This window comes from Amblyomma maculatum, chromosome 2, assembly GCF_055883805.1.
Source record: "Amblyomma maculatum isolate TAMU_Amacu chromosome 2, ASM5588380v1, whole genome shotgun sequence".
Taxonomy (NCBI): domain Eukaryota; kingdom Metazoa; phylum Arthropoda; class Arachnida; order Ixodida; family Ixodidae; genus Amblyomma; species Amblyomma maculatum.
Window position 1 is genome coordinate 179,710,146 of NC_139345.1, and position 14,987 is coordinate 179,725,132.

General features: G+C 43.5%; 1 protein-coding gene across 1 annotated transcript in view; it reads right to left on the reverse strand.

Annotated features, from left to right (window-relative positions):
- LOC146200526 (uncharacterized) overlaps window positions 1-14,987 on the reverse strand; it is a 128,924-nt gene that overhangs the window by 99,025 nt on the left and 14,912 nt on the right. The window contains exon 2 of the mRNA XM_084592389.1: window positions 3,226-3,332. Within this exon, the coding sequence (XP_084448515.1) occupies window positions 3,226-3,332 (107 nt within the window). The remainder of the gene's footprint in view (window positions 1-3,225; window positions 3,333-14,987) is intronic.

The following is a 14,987-nucleotide window of genomic DNA, read 5'->3' on the forward strand; positions in this document are numbered from 1 at the left end:
TCTGAGCCGCCTTTAAATCTAGCATTGACGTGTGCGACAGACATTCTTAGTTCGACGATGGACGAGCGCGTTTTTTGGTATCGCCGCCGCCAAGTTGCTTAGTTCTTTTGCAGGCGCAAATCAGCCCACAAAAGAGTTAAGTGGTATCACTCCTGTATCCTCATTTAGCGTCTACGGCCTTGTCAACAACTACGTGGCAATATACCAATCACCATTGCATCGATGCTTAATCAATAGCAAGCGGATGATATCGGAACATGATTTAAGGCAGATATATAATTTCGTGATAATTTACGACTAATAATAAAATAGTTAAGCAGATGCCCATAGAAAACCATGCATTTGGAGGTTATCGGAACTATCACTAACCATCACTTACTAGTTAAGGGGTGTTTAACTAACACGAACCAGACATTAAATAATACTCAAAACGTGCAAGTCGTGGTTAACTATCACTAACCATTACAATGGTTAGACGTTTCGAGGCGTCCATAGCCGTCAGATGGTGGCGACATTGGCCGTGTCGTCATGACCAGAGGTGGCGTCATAACACCCGGCCATTTCTAATAACTGGAAGTGATAATGATGTCACATCCGGTCATGGCGTCAAGACTGGTGATGACGTCACCAGGAGATTCACGAATATAGGAAGCTCACCCCGCTGGGTGTTCCACCCCGGCGTCCATGCGGCGCCTTTCGTATGGCCATATCCTCGAACGCCGCACCACTGAGCATATATAGAAACAGACGTAGTCCAGCAGGCATCAGTGGCGTTTAAAATTGATTGACAGCAAAGAAAAGGCGCAGTATCTGTCACAATTCTAAAAGTCTCAAACGGTCTCGCAGTCAATGTCTAAGCAGCATGGCGGGGAAGGCTTCCGCCTTGAAGCACTTCAGTGAGCCAAAGTTCGCCAGAATTTTTTAAAATATATTTTTCCCTGTTGCAATGTTATGCCAAAATATAAAAATCGTGGGCAGTTCACAAATGTTGCAAAGTATTCATATCTACGTCTTGCGCTACGCCTTGCACAAGGACCTTATTGAAGTTGCCATAATTACTAGAGCAACAGTTATGCCACATATCTTTAACGACTTTGAAAGCTGAGGCAGAGGAGAATAGATGGACAAAGTTTAAAAATATCAAAAATGGTGTTTTTTATTTGTCCTAAGAAGTTTTCTTTTCACTGTTGTCTTAAAATTAGCGCAATCGTATCTCTCTATTCAAACATAACATAAACATAAGTTTTAGCTGTTTGATAGATATCTATACTGAAAACATATACTGGCCCAACGGAAATCTGGATATTCAGAGTATATCGTCGCGTACGTTAGCGCACCCTCACCAAAGCGGAATCGAATTATTCTGTGACAGAAGAAGGGTGTTTGGCACGCACTATCTGGGCGATTGCCAAGTTTCGTCCTTATATGTATATGGTCGCCCATTCTATGCAGTTACATGACCACCACGCACTCTGTTGGCTGTCCTCGCTCAAAGCTCCCGCTGGCAGGTTCTCCTGGTGGCTTTACGTCTTCAGGAGGACGAGGTCTACGTCATCTATCAATCTGGACGCAAGTACACCGATGCTGATGTTCTTTCCTGTTCACCGCTTTCAAACTGTTCGATGTCTGGTTTCGTCGGTGCCTCCTATCTGAGCAGCTGAAGAATCTGGGCGTTTCCTTACTCTTAAGCTTTGTATCTATGCCCGCAGCGATGTTACCGCCCCATGCACGTCATCGATAAGCCTACAATTTTACAATTCGTGGTCGACTTTTATGTCGCCGCACTTAATATCCTGAGGAGCGAAGGTGGCTGCTCATGATTTCCCGACACCTCCATACTGTCATTTGCGCCTCTTTACACGCCACGCAGATCCCCAATACGGCCACGCAGCTGTACTGATAACGTATGCTCTACTGCATCTGCTAAATTACTGGCGCGGCATATAGCACTTCATTCAATACATCCGATCGTGTACCGCCTGCCAACATCGAAAGAAATCACCCCACCACGTAGCCGCCCCTATGCAGCCATTGCATTGCCCCAGCTGCCCTTTTTTACCGCATAGACATCGATCTCCATGGCCTGTTTCCGACCACTTTGGATAACAGTCCCTGATCCATTGCCGCAGTTGACTACCAAAAACATTATGTGGAAACATAGGCATTCCAGTCTGCCGCCGACGGGATGTTGCTTCCTTTATCCTGGATCGACTGGTTCTTCGCCACGGGGCAACAAAAGAACTGCTCAGTGAACGCGGACATGCGTTTCTTTCCAACACCGTTGAAGCCCTCCTTAAGCAGTTTCAGATCATTCACCGGTATATCACAGCTTATCAACCCCAAACAAAGGCATGACTGAACGATTTAACCGCGCTTTTAGTGATATGCTATCCCCTTACGTTGGTACCGCTCACTCCAATTGGGACAAGGTGCTGCCTTTCGTCATGTATTCCTACAATACGGCTACATAGACCATGATTAAGTTCTTCCAGTTCTTTCATTTATGCTGTCGTGAATCTACGTCCACCTGCATCCCGCATGGATACTATCCTGCCCTACCATCCCGACGATTCAGAGACAACTCTATGGACTGGAGCACAAACAAATGCCGACAATTGGCGCGCTCCTTCACCGCGGAGAAACAGGCTCAGCAAACGCAAAGTCACGACACTTCGGGCCCACTGCCTTCATATCCCTCCGGCACACTCTTTGGATCTGGGTGCCTTACTCCGCTCCCGGCCTCCCAACTATACTCCTATCTCGTTATCACGAAGCTTATTCCATTTTCAAACAATCTTTTCTGTGTATTACGTGTTAGAGCCCCTGGACATCTCTCCGAACCATTGTCGCCGCGGCCGAGAAACCGTACACGTCGATCGCCTCAAGCCGTATTATGATCCACCCGTAACATTTTGCTGAAATTGCTGCTGAAGTTCCAAAATCCAAAATTTCCTTTTTGTTTATTTGACCGCTTTCAATGCAAACTACCGCCAATAACAGAAACCACACAAGAAAACAAAAAAAAAACTTATTAAAGACGAGTGCTTCAATTCCTACCAGCCTTTCCTTCTGTTGGCTCCGTGTTTTGCATGCAGTGCTTTGTGATACCCTGTACACAAGTCCCGCGTTCGACGCCACATGCGATTCCCTGTTGGGCAATGTTTATCCTTAGCGTTCGGTAGATCCTTCCGGGCCTTACTCCTCCATAAATGACAAAAGACTCACCTTCTGAAACATCTTCGGAGTAAACTTGTATTTGCTGGCGACCGGAAGGAAACATTTGTCTACCATATTAGCAGCCAGCTGCGCTCCCTTCGCTTTCTGAACGATACCTGAGAAAATGAAAATGTGAGTTAGTTCCCGTGTCTGTAGAAGTGTAATGACCATTTGATCTGACTTGAGCGGAGATGAAAAGAACGACTCCGCAGATGGTTGGACATTAGCATATTCAGGTAAAAATTTTACAGTAAGTTTATCTCGCCGCCCCGGTGCATTACATCATATTTAGTTCGGTAATTTTTCTGCACGCAACTAGATTTCAAAATGTGCAGCTTTTGTGGTCTCAGTTCAGACGATTTCTGCGGGAAACCCTGCGTTTGAGACGTCACAAACATTATACCCATTTTAGTACCCGCTCCCTGTGTTATATATAAATTTTGAGGCCTGTACTAGGCTATGCCAGACATTTTACGCACTGTGCCATGATTTCCAGACTTTAGTTCCACAATCCAACGTGCATGCGAGTTTTTTTGCAATACTGTATGTGCCGACACTGTCTCTTCAAGTGGAACATCGTTCCTGGCCATGAAACGAGTATCGGTTCCCATTTGCGCTTCTTTCATCTTAAAAATACTTCCAATCGAAATTTCTAAAAATGCTTTATTGTGTCGGAATCAAGACACGAGAAATAAATTGCAATCAATAACCCAAATTGATGACAAATGCCCGCAGGTGGCCTATAATACGTTTAGGGTCTTAAAATACACGGCCATGAAATACCCAGAGTAGCAGAATATAAATATCTGGGAGTATGAGTAAACGAAGGATCGCCATATATTGGAAAGCATCAGCAATCACTTAAGGCCAAAGGGCGAAGGAATTCCGGGATAATGAAGCATAGGGAATTGTGGGGATACAACAGGTATGAGGTTTTGAGTTGTATTTGGAAAGGAATTATGGTGCCCGGACTTACTTTCTTTCGGAAATGCGGTTTTGTGCCTAAAATCAGAGGTACAGTCGACATTAGAAATAAATCAGATAGCCGTTGGACGATTAGCACTAGGTGCCCATGGCAACACCACAAATGAGGGGGTACAGGGAGATATGGGCTGGGCATCTTTCGAAGTACGGGAAGCTCAGAGTAAAATATTATATGAGGAACGCCTGAGGAAATTGGGCAGTAACAGATGGGCAGCTAAAGTATTTAAATACCTGTACTTAAAAAGCGTTGACTCACAATGGAGGAAAAGAACTAGGAAACTTACTAGTAAGTATGCTAGTCACAAGGACGGAGAAATAAAGAGCATTAAGCAACAGGTGAAAAACACAGAAGTTAAAAATTGGATAAATTCGATGGAGAAGAAGCAGAGTGTGGAATTATATCGAAAGTGGAAAATGCAGATCAGGAAGGAAGCTTTCTTTGATAACTCAAGAGGCAGTGCCCTACTTTTTGAAGCTAGATCAGGGTGCCTTAGAACACGTAGCTACAAAAAGAAATTAAACAATGAAGATGACGCATGTGCTGTATGTGGTAACTCCAGTGAAACAATTGACCATATTATACTCGAATGTAATGGTATCCATCCGGAAGTTGATGCAGGCGCAGTAACTTTTCCTGAAGTTCTGGGGTTTAGAGATACCAGTGGCCGGGTGAATAAACCGGCGGTGGAAACTAGCAAAAAACGACTGGAAGATTGGTGACTTAAAAGCAGAGAAGTGACATAAGGTTATTAATGTAGATTATAAAATTTAATAAATAGAATGATGGTTTAGTTAACCAATCTAAATCAATAATTAAGATATAGGGAGAACAATGAGCAGGATGGCTACTGCTACCACCCCGTTTCAAAGGGGACGCTCCTATATACCATCCATCCATCCGTACTGTAAACGAGAGGTTACAAAAAGTGAAAGTCTGAACAACGAAACCGTAAACTATACACCGTGAAACTGTGCAAACTATATTGCCGCGAAACCTTCAAAACTGTATTTGTTGTTTCTTAACAGCCGCCGGCATGCGGCCTTATCACTGTGATTCTGGCACGCGTATCAATCCTGTATTTCGTTTATACTCGTAGTCGTGATACGACGCGTTATCATTTTCTTTGTCGCGAACGATGCGGCGAGATTTGTCTGGAACAATCCGATCACTTGCGTATGTTTCTACAATGTTCCAGGTTGCGTCAGTAGCAACTTGCGACGTTATCTAGATTGCTCTGAGAAGGCTTTAAATTGAGGGTTGATAGTGCGACGAGCGTTCTTTGTTCGACGATCGACGAGCACGTTTGTTGCTATCGCCGCCGCCGAGTTGCTTACTTCTTTTGCGGGCACAAGTCAGCCCAATAAAGAGTTTCTTCAGTGCAATCACCGACTCTTCATTTGTGTCATCGACCCTGGTCCCCAGCACGTGACAATATACAACGTACATATGACACGTCTGCACTACGCAGAAGTACAGTCTTGCGAATTATTAAACACGTCGCGGCAATCAGCAGCGACGCATGCCAGTGCTTTTGGTCTCCTTCATACGCCTGAAGCCTGCTGGTACTCCGTCCCTGAACAAGACTGGTAACGCAATTCGTACACTCTCTCTCATTCCGCTCATAGCCATGCGCTTTGATGGCGCGCGTTGATAGTGCACATCAACCTGTACGTTCTATCCGACAGTCACGAGTAGCACACCAGGGGTAAATAGATTGCCACATCGCCCGAGAGTGTCTTGAAGTAATCAATCATGATGCTATGCGCGCAAAAACTCTTAACCCCCCCCCCCCCCCCCCCGTACGAAGCCCTTACTCTTCTTTCACGGGTGCGTTCAGCCTATCCGATAACTGAACTCATTGCATCGCAGATTCTCTCCGCAGCTTCATCGTTTAAGTACTATTCCTCCTTGGTCAAACGACTCACAGAGAATCGCCTAATTGATCCATTCCGGTATTAGCTGCACACACCTCCAGTGTGCATAATGCACACTAATGCACCACGCAAAGCAGCGCGGGGGGCTGCCGCTGCCTAACGTCCCTCCCACACTCAACTCCCGCGCGACATAAGCATGGATAACATATGGAGGGAATTCAATCGCAGCAATTAAATTACGTTTCTTGGTAATTAACATGACAATTTAGTAATAGAATGATGATTTGGCTAGGTTTGTAGGGTTTAAAATCCCAAAGTGACTCAGGCTATTTGAGACACTTATTTTGTGGCAGTAATTTATCACATGAAGTATTTATATTTGCGAAATTACTTTCACTGATCTGCACAGTAGGGAGCCGGGAAAGCAGTAAAGACACGCGGCGAGTCGGAGCCAGCTTAACGGCCGAAAAAGGGCAGGACTGAGCAGAACTGTGTGTCTCAGACCTACGCTGTCCTGTCCAGCTGAGTCATCTTGCTGCGGCCATCTATGAGTAGTAGCAACGACTTTCAAAACATCCAGATGTGAGGCGTCAAGAAACCGTCGAATGGTCACATGGTACAAGACGGCCGATCATAAGGTGTCGAGTTCGATTCCTGCGACTACGAAAGCAGTAAACTGCTTTCTATGGTGCCTTCAGATGGCTAAGACATCTCCTGTCTAGCAAGACGCTTGGTTTCGCGCTCGTCTCTGTCTTGATCGTGATAAACGGAATGAGTGTTATACCGCGCTTCTTTTATTCGTGTTTTATTTCCGTTGTCCCTGCGCGTTCTGTAGCAAAAAAGGGAGAAATAGTCTGGGACACAATTTGGGTCGAAGACTATACATGCTGTGCGTAGCACCTGGAAAGAGATTTTGTTTCGTTTACCAGGTTTACTTAGTTTTCTATACATGAAAACTGGAAAGTCATTGAAAAGAATTTACTGTCCAAAAGTAAGTCGGGTGTATTATCAATACTTCTTGGGAGGGGTAGTCAGTAATGTAATTTAGTTACATTTCTCTGATCGCTAGCAAAGTAATGAGTACTGCTTTTTCATTATTTGGTCATGTGTAGCATGGATAGGTGCAGCCGTCTAGCCTTGGCGCTTCAAGCTGGGTCCGTAGTTCAAATTGCATAATTGATTCGTCAGCCTCCACAAAAGAAAAGATCAAAATTTTCAAGCATCGGCGGAAACGCCTAAGTAAAGGTTCCGAAGCATTTAAGTAAGCATTTAAAGTAGAAATTAAAAACAATATATATAATATTCGAAGCTTGGCAAATTTGAAAGAAAAAATTTGAGGACGCTTAAGCTGCGCCTTTAAGAATGGAACGCGATAGCGTTATCGAGCCACTTCCTATACTCATTTTTATTTATTAATCCTTCCGGGACGTAGAAGCGGTGCCAGCCACATTGCCGAAACACGCGGGCCTCAAGTTGCAGTCGTAGTTCGTCGGCAACATTGTTGCCGGTCCGAGCCGGCGCGATGAAGATCTCGGAGGCCATGCCCTGTCTATCTTATTCCGAGCGCCACACGCATGATGGCTCTACGTGCACGCCTAGCGAAGAGGAAGTACAGCGGAAAAGTAATTTGCCACTCGCTTAACTGCGTGTTCTGTAAGTGTGTAATTTACATGCTCATATTTATTATTATACGCCATAATACACTTCTCTAGGGGACCCCGCAGGGGGCACCTGTTAAAGCAGGCTATTGTTATCCAGAGTGGTGTTGCAACCAGACAAATCAAGCTCGAAACTAAATACGAAGCCGTAGCTGTTACCACTTTGCTTTTTAAAACGATAACGATATGCTTTATATATCTTCAACCTCATTTACCAGTAAACCTCCATGACTTAGAGGAGCTTTTAGACAAGCTACCAGAGCCTTATATGGTAGTTGGTGATTTTAATGCCCATTCATATTTTTGGGGCAGTGAATTAACAGATACTAGAGGCCGCATATTAGAAGATTTTATATTATGTAACAACATATGTTTGCTGAACACCGGAAAGCAAACGTACTGCTCACCAAGCTCTGGAAAAATTAGCTGTTTAGATCTATCCCTCTGCTCGCCATCGATTTTTAATTATTTTAAATGGGACGTGATAGACACCCCGTATGGAAGTGATCAGCTACCTGTTGTTATTGAGCTTTTATCTTCTCCATTAAATCATCCCTTCCAAACCACGTCGCTGGAAGCTCCACCTAGCCGACTGGTCATTGTTCAAATTAGAAGCCAAATTAGAAAACATTTTTTCAGACAGCCTCAGTGTGGATGAATTAAATGAGCTTTTCACGACCCGTATCCTTACTGCTGCTCACCTTGCTATCCCCAGTCCTGGGGCAAAATACCACCAAATATTAAACTGCGGTACACACAGGAATGTAAGGAAGCAAAAAAAACAACAAAATAAAGCCTGGGGTGTTTTTCGCAGGTACCCAACGCACGAGAACCTAATGAACTTTAAGAAAGCAAGAGCAAAAGCAAGATATATTCGTCGCAGCGCAAAAAAAACATCTTGGAAAAACTATGTTTTATCTATAAACAGTTCCATCACATCCAAAAAGTTATGGGAACAAGTTCGCAAACTAGATGGTACCTACTCCCCCTACACAGTCCCTCTCCTGACCCCTCCAGGTGTGGAAACTAGTTCGCAGGAGCAGGCAGATATACTCGGTGAGCATTTCTGCAGAGTGTCTAGCTATAACCACTACACAGAATCATTCCTAAGGTATAAAATCACAGCTGAAAAACAGAAACTCCCAACTAGCGGTGGCAGCAATGAACTGATTAACAGTTTAATCACAATACAAGAAATTCATAGAGTTCTATCTACTGGCAAAAAGACTGCCCCAGGCCCCGACGAGATACATTATTAAATGTTGTCCCGCCTCTCTGAGCCATCAGTAGAAGCCCTTCTAAAGTTTTTCAACAAGATATGGGTAGTAGGACAGATATCGGAGGCGTGGAAAAAAGCTCTTGTTGTACCATTTTTGAAGCATGGCAAAGCACCAACTTCGGCCAGCAGTTATAGGCCAACATCATTAACTAGCTGTCTGGCAAAATCATTTGAGAGTATTCTTAATATTAGATTAATGTTTATCCTAGAATCCCAAGGGCTTCTCGACAATCATCAGTGTATTTTTAAGAAGGCATGTTGTACAACTGACCATCTTGTCCGTCTGGAAAATACCGTCAGAGAAGCATTCATACACAGACAGCACTGTCTACCGGTCTTCTTCGATCTTGAAAAGGCATACGACACAACTTGGAGGTTCGGAATATTGCGTGACCTTGCAGACTTGGGCATTCGTAGGAGAATGCTAAACATCTTGCGTGATTTCCTCTCCAACCGCTCATTTAATGTTCGTCTAGGCACAAGTATGTCAAAAACATTTATCCGAGAGAATGGCGTACCACAGGGATATATTTTAAGTACTACATTGTTTGTTGTAAAAATGAATAGTATAAGTAAAGCAATCCCAGAGTCTGTTATGTATTCACTTTACGTTGATGACTTGCAAATTGCCTATACATCATCCAACATATCATCCTGTGAGAGGCAAATACAGATAACATTGAATAAGTTAGCTACATGGGCAGACAGGAATGGGTTTTAATTCTCCCCTCAAAAAACAGTAGCTGTTCTTTTTTCACTTAAGAGAGGCCTACAGACAGATCCAACTTTATACCTAAATGAAGCTGAACTGCCAGTAAAAAATAAACATAAATTTTTAGGTATAACTTTTGATAGAAAATTAACATTCCTGCCTCACATAACTAACCTTAAGTAGAAAGCTTCTAATCCCTCAACATACTCAAAGTTCTCTCAAAGAAGCACTGGGGATCCGATCGAACATGCCTTTTACACATTTACCGCTCTGTTGTACGTTCCAGTATAGATTACGGTTGTATTGTGTATGGCTCTGCGAGGTCATCATATTAAAGCGATTAGACCCAATACATAACCTCGGCTTACGTCTTTCTAGTGGTGCATACAGAACATCCCCCATTAAAAGCATCTATGTAGAAACAAATGAACCACCCCTTGCCGACAGGAGGAGCATGCTTACATGTGAATACATACTCAGGATAAGATGTTTACCAAAACATCTCGGTTTCCCCTTAGTTACAAAGTGCCCTTCCAGAACACTGTTCATAAACAAACCCCATACTATCAGGCCTTTACTACTCCGCTTCGAAGAAATATGCCAAGATTTAGGAATACTGGATGCACTTCCAACTGTAGCCCAGAGACAGTATCCATTTCCGCCCTGGTACAGCCTTCCCTCTACATGTGACCTCACGCTGACAGCCTTCCGAAAAAATCAAACAGCACACGAACACATATTACAGGAATACCTAGCACTACGAGAGAAGTATATGAACTTCACAGAATGTTTCACAGATGGATCAAAAACAGCAAATTATGTTGGATGTGCTGTCGTGCAAGGCAACAGAGAAAAAGTTGTAAGGCTACCTAACAGTGCCTCCATATTTACTGCAGAATGTTACGCTGTCTATGTAGCTGCAAATAAAATTATGCAAAAGAACTGTGAAAAGAGCATAATCTATACCTATTCTTTAAGTGTGCTTACGGCATTACATTCCAAAAATGCAGTTGAGCATATAGTAGGGAACATCATTCACGGCATAGAAAAAATCACAACGCAACGCCAAACCATAATCTTTTGCTGGGTTCCTAGCCATGTTGGGATAGATGGTAACGAAGTAGCCGACTCATGTGCTGCACAAGCTCGAACTAAGAAAGTAAAGAAAATACCAATTCCCTACAAGGATTGTATTAAGTTAGTAAAAAGAAGCCTGATGGATAAATGGCAGAAAAAATGGAATAACGAAGAGCAAAATAAACTACACACCGTAAAACCCATAGTAGGAGAATGGAAATCATGTACACAGAACAAACGCTTCAGTGAGCTGATTTTGTGCCGTCTTCGAATCGGACATACACACTTGACACACAACTTCTTACTGAGAAAAGAGCAAAAACCATTATGCGAAGAATGTGGAGGTTAGTTCACCGTGAACCACATTTTGATCTCGTGCACAGAACTTGAACAGTTCAGGAAAAAATATTTTACTCCATTCTATAATGAACGCATCCCATTCCACCCCTGTTTACTATTAGGAGACAACCCGCTTGTTGAAATTTCATCTGTTTTTAGTTTTCTTAAAGAGTTAGGGATTCTAAATCAGCTGTAATTTTCTAAACTTTTCATTTTCACTCATAAAGAAGCTCAGCAACCTAGTGTTTGGCGCATGATGGCCATAGTTGCCTATGTGCCAAAAAACCCAACCAACCAACCAACCAACCAACCAACCAACCAACCAACCAACCAACCAACTTCTCTAGGGGACATTTCTGAGACAACACAGCAATCAATAGACGTGCCTTTGTCCATTTCAAACCATATAACTGGCGTATTCGGTATCCGATATCTGCCATGCGCCGACCCTGAAGGAGTGCCGAATGACATGCTGATGCTATTATGTATGCATAGCGTATGGAAAACGCGTATGTATGTCAGGCATGAGCGAACCGTTGTACACACCGCTCGACACTACTTCATCGAGAGCGTGGTATACCTGAGAGAAATTCTGCGTGCACAAGATAATTTTCCGGAGTGGCTACCTGTACTGGACCAGCTGGCTTCAGTAAAGCCCTTTTAAATCTAGCGCTTTAGGCAGAACGTGCCTAGTGCTTTTAGCATTCCTTTTGTATTGCTTTGTTGTTGCGTATTCAGAGTGTATGCTGCGTGTTTAAAAAAAAATTGGTAATAAAGAAAAAAAAACTGGCGTAGCGGAGTGGATGGCGTGCTCGTCTCGCACCCCGGAGGCCCACGTTCGATTCTCCAGGCCGGCGATTTTTCCTACTAATATTTATTTAATAATGTTCTAGGATTTTTCGCTCACGGCTAACGCCGGATGACGCGGGACGGCGGCCGCCGACGACGACACCGACTTTTCTGCGACGAGGGGCCCTTAACGCTGTCGCGTCAAAAACAACAAACTACTCCCTAAAACAGCCTGAAAACTGCGTAGTGCCGACTGCACGCCTAAACTCCGGACAAGAAAGTTTGCAACATGCATTTCCATCCCTTCTGAATGCTTACTCGTCTGCAAACTTTTGACTTCTCTAATTGCACCCATCGGATGCTGCGTAGGACGTATGTAGAAAGTTTAGCCAAATTTCTTTACTGCTTACTTACACCGCTATAACTGCATTTTTGTTGTTGTTGTGCGTTATACACGTAATGCATGAAAGTATCCTATATTTGTTGCAAACTGCTCATTTTTTGCTATTTCTGTTCAGTTCGCAGTGAATGATGCCGAACAGTTCCCAGTTATCTGCTGCTCGTTTTTATCTGATTTTTTTTCTTTCCTTTCCTTCTTTTTTCTTTGTATAAGACTACAAGTGAATGAATGAGTCGTTGTTTGTCTGCTGCTGCTGCTCTGCAAATGGGGCTTGTGGCTTTGTGAAGTGGATGTTTTGACACCTTTTTCTGCAGCACCATGTACTTTTTGAGGCAGAAATAAACAATGTTAACATTACTATTATTATTAATATATCGATCGCTGTTGTACGTTTCTCTTGAATGCCACGACAGAGATTCTCGTTCAGCTGAGGTATACCTTAAGGCGGTTTGGTAGAGCAACGCGTATCTGTGACGAAAGCAAGATGGCATGTGGTTGCTATATAACCGAGTACGAGTAACAGCTGATGACACGTCCTATTGCAATGCTTGTCCTCAGAGCTTTTAACTGAGTCTACGTCAGTTTACCGTTCCGACGGAGCCTGCGCTGCGCTCCAATTTTCGCATGTCTCCAAAACAGCCATTCGTCGTCTCGTCACCAACGGCGTTCTATGAGCCGCATAAAAACTTCCCCGGCGGCCAACCTTTCCTGCTCGGCAGCACACTAGCTATGGCGTGCCTTCACTGGGACCCCGACTTTTTCGTTCAAATAAAAAAAAAAGAAACATTTCACCCTAATTCCACGGCTAACCACCCACCGCACCTTGTTAGTGCTTCCGAACCAGCATTGTTGTTGCGCAATTGGCTTAGACTGTGGTACCATTTTTTAAAATTTACTCATGCCATCTGGCGATATTGAAGAAGAAAAGTGTGGTCTCAATGGACGACTTAACACTGCTAACGAGGCATCTAGTGCACAATCATCTATTTCTGAAGTGTGCCGCGAACTGATCACTGCTCTTGGTAAAATCGGGTCAGCCGACTTGCTAATCGAGATAAGATCCGTAAAATTACAGCTTGCCGAGAACAATACAAACTCACAGACATACAGGAAAGGCTAACAAAAACTGCGGGAAAAATGTAACGCATTCAATCAAATCAAGGAGAATGTTGACGCCGTCCATCAGCTTTCTGCGAGCAACTTAGAGCAGATCCCCGCTTTGACAATCCGCCTTGAGGACACCGAAGATGGGGCGCATCGATCGTGTTTCTTGGGCTGACGGACGCCAAAAGTGCAAAATTGGCGCCGTATAAAATACAATAATCGAGTTTTGCTAGACACAGGTGAAAATCGCCATCCAGCCACGCGATATCGAACCTGCACAGAGGCTAGGACAGTATCAAGATGGCAGCAATAGGCCCCCTATTTGTCAGATTTTCCCACATTAAAGATAAATAATCAGTTCTTGGAGAAGAAGGAAGAAGATGAGAAAAGGCAGGGAGGTTAACCGGTAAAAGAAACCGGTTCGCTACCGCGCACTGGGGGAAAGGGGTGAGTGGATATAAAAGTTGGGGGTAAGAGAGGGATGGGTGAAGTCAATACAGTCACATAATAGATATATGGATTGCCAAAAACTTCAAGGAATCTGCCGTTAGCATTTCCGAACATTTCTGCCTTCGAACTCGCTCCGCCTGAAAACAGCTTCTAGAATTTGCAAAGTTAGAAAATGCTTCCTACAAACTCCGGCGCGATGTTCTTAAATTTGGTGGCTAAGCCTGTAAATGTGATTAGAAAAGCCAGAAAGTTATACAGCAGGAGCCAAACTAACCAAATGCAATTACAAAGCTGCGTTTACATATCCTTCTTTTTTACCAACATCACAAGCCTCCTGCCGAAGTGTGACGCCCTTAATAGCTTTATCAGCACATCCCGGTTGAACCAATCTATTAACAGCTCTGAAGTTGAATCCTGTTTTCTTGATTGCGACATAATTAAATGTGGCTGTGTCGACCGGGTACCGCGATGGCGTCCTCATAGGTGCTCATACAACTCTGCTGTGCACTCGCGTCCTAATAAACTCTCTGCCATAAATTACTTTCGCCAGATGTAATGCCACGCATTCATATTTAATCTTCGGTATTTGCTACCGCTGAAGTGTGATTCTTCGAAGTGGCATTGGCTGTTATCGTTAATACTTCTTTCTGGGCGAATTGGTGAATATTGTACGCTAAAAAATTTAGAGCGCAAAGAAATAGCTTGTTTTTTTTTTCGCTATATCTCAACGCGTTATTTTTGAGTCAGAATGATGCCCTTTAATGTACGCCACCCTTTCGACGGTTACAATGAAATATTAACAGTGACCTTGTAAAATGATTACTTCGGCGTGATTTAAGAAATATTCTGTTTGGATTACAGGGGAAGTAAATAATACATCATACTGTGTGCCCGACATCCTAGCTCAGTTTGCCAACATGTATATCAAGTATGTACTTTGTAATTTTCATATCTTGGCCCCCTGCTTCTAGACACCTTTACGCAAAGCCCACTACGTTTTTATTTCCTGTTTTGGTGTTGCGCATTTTCGGCGTGCTTCTTGTTTTTTCTTGCACATAAATCGCTACGATACTGCGAAAATTTACGGAAGTATATATAAATGTT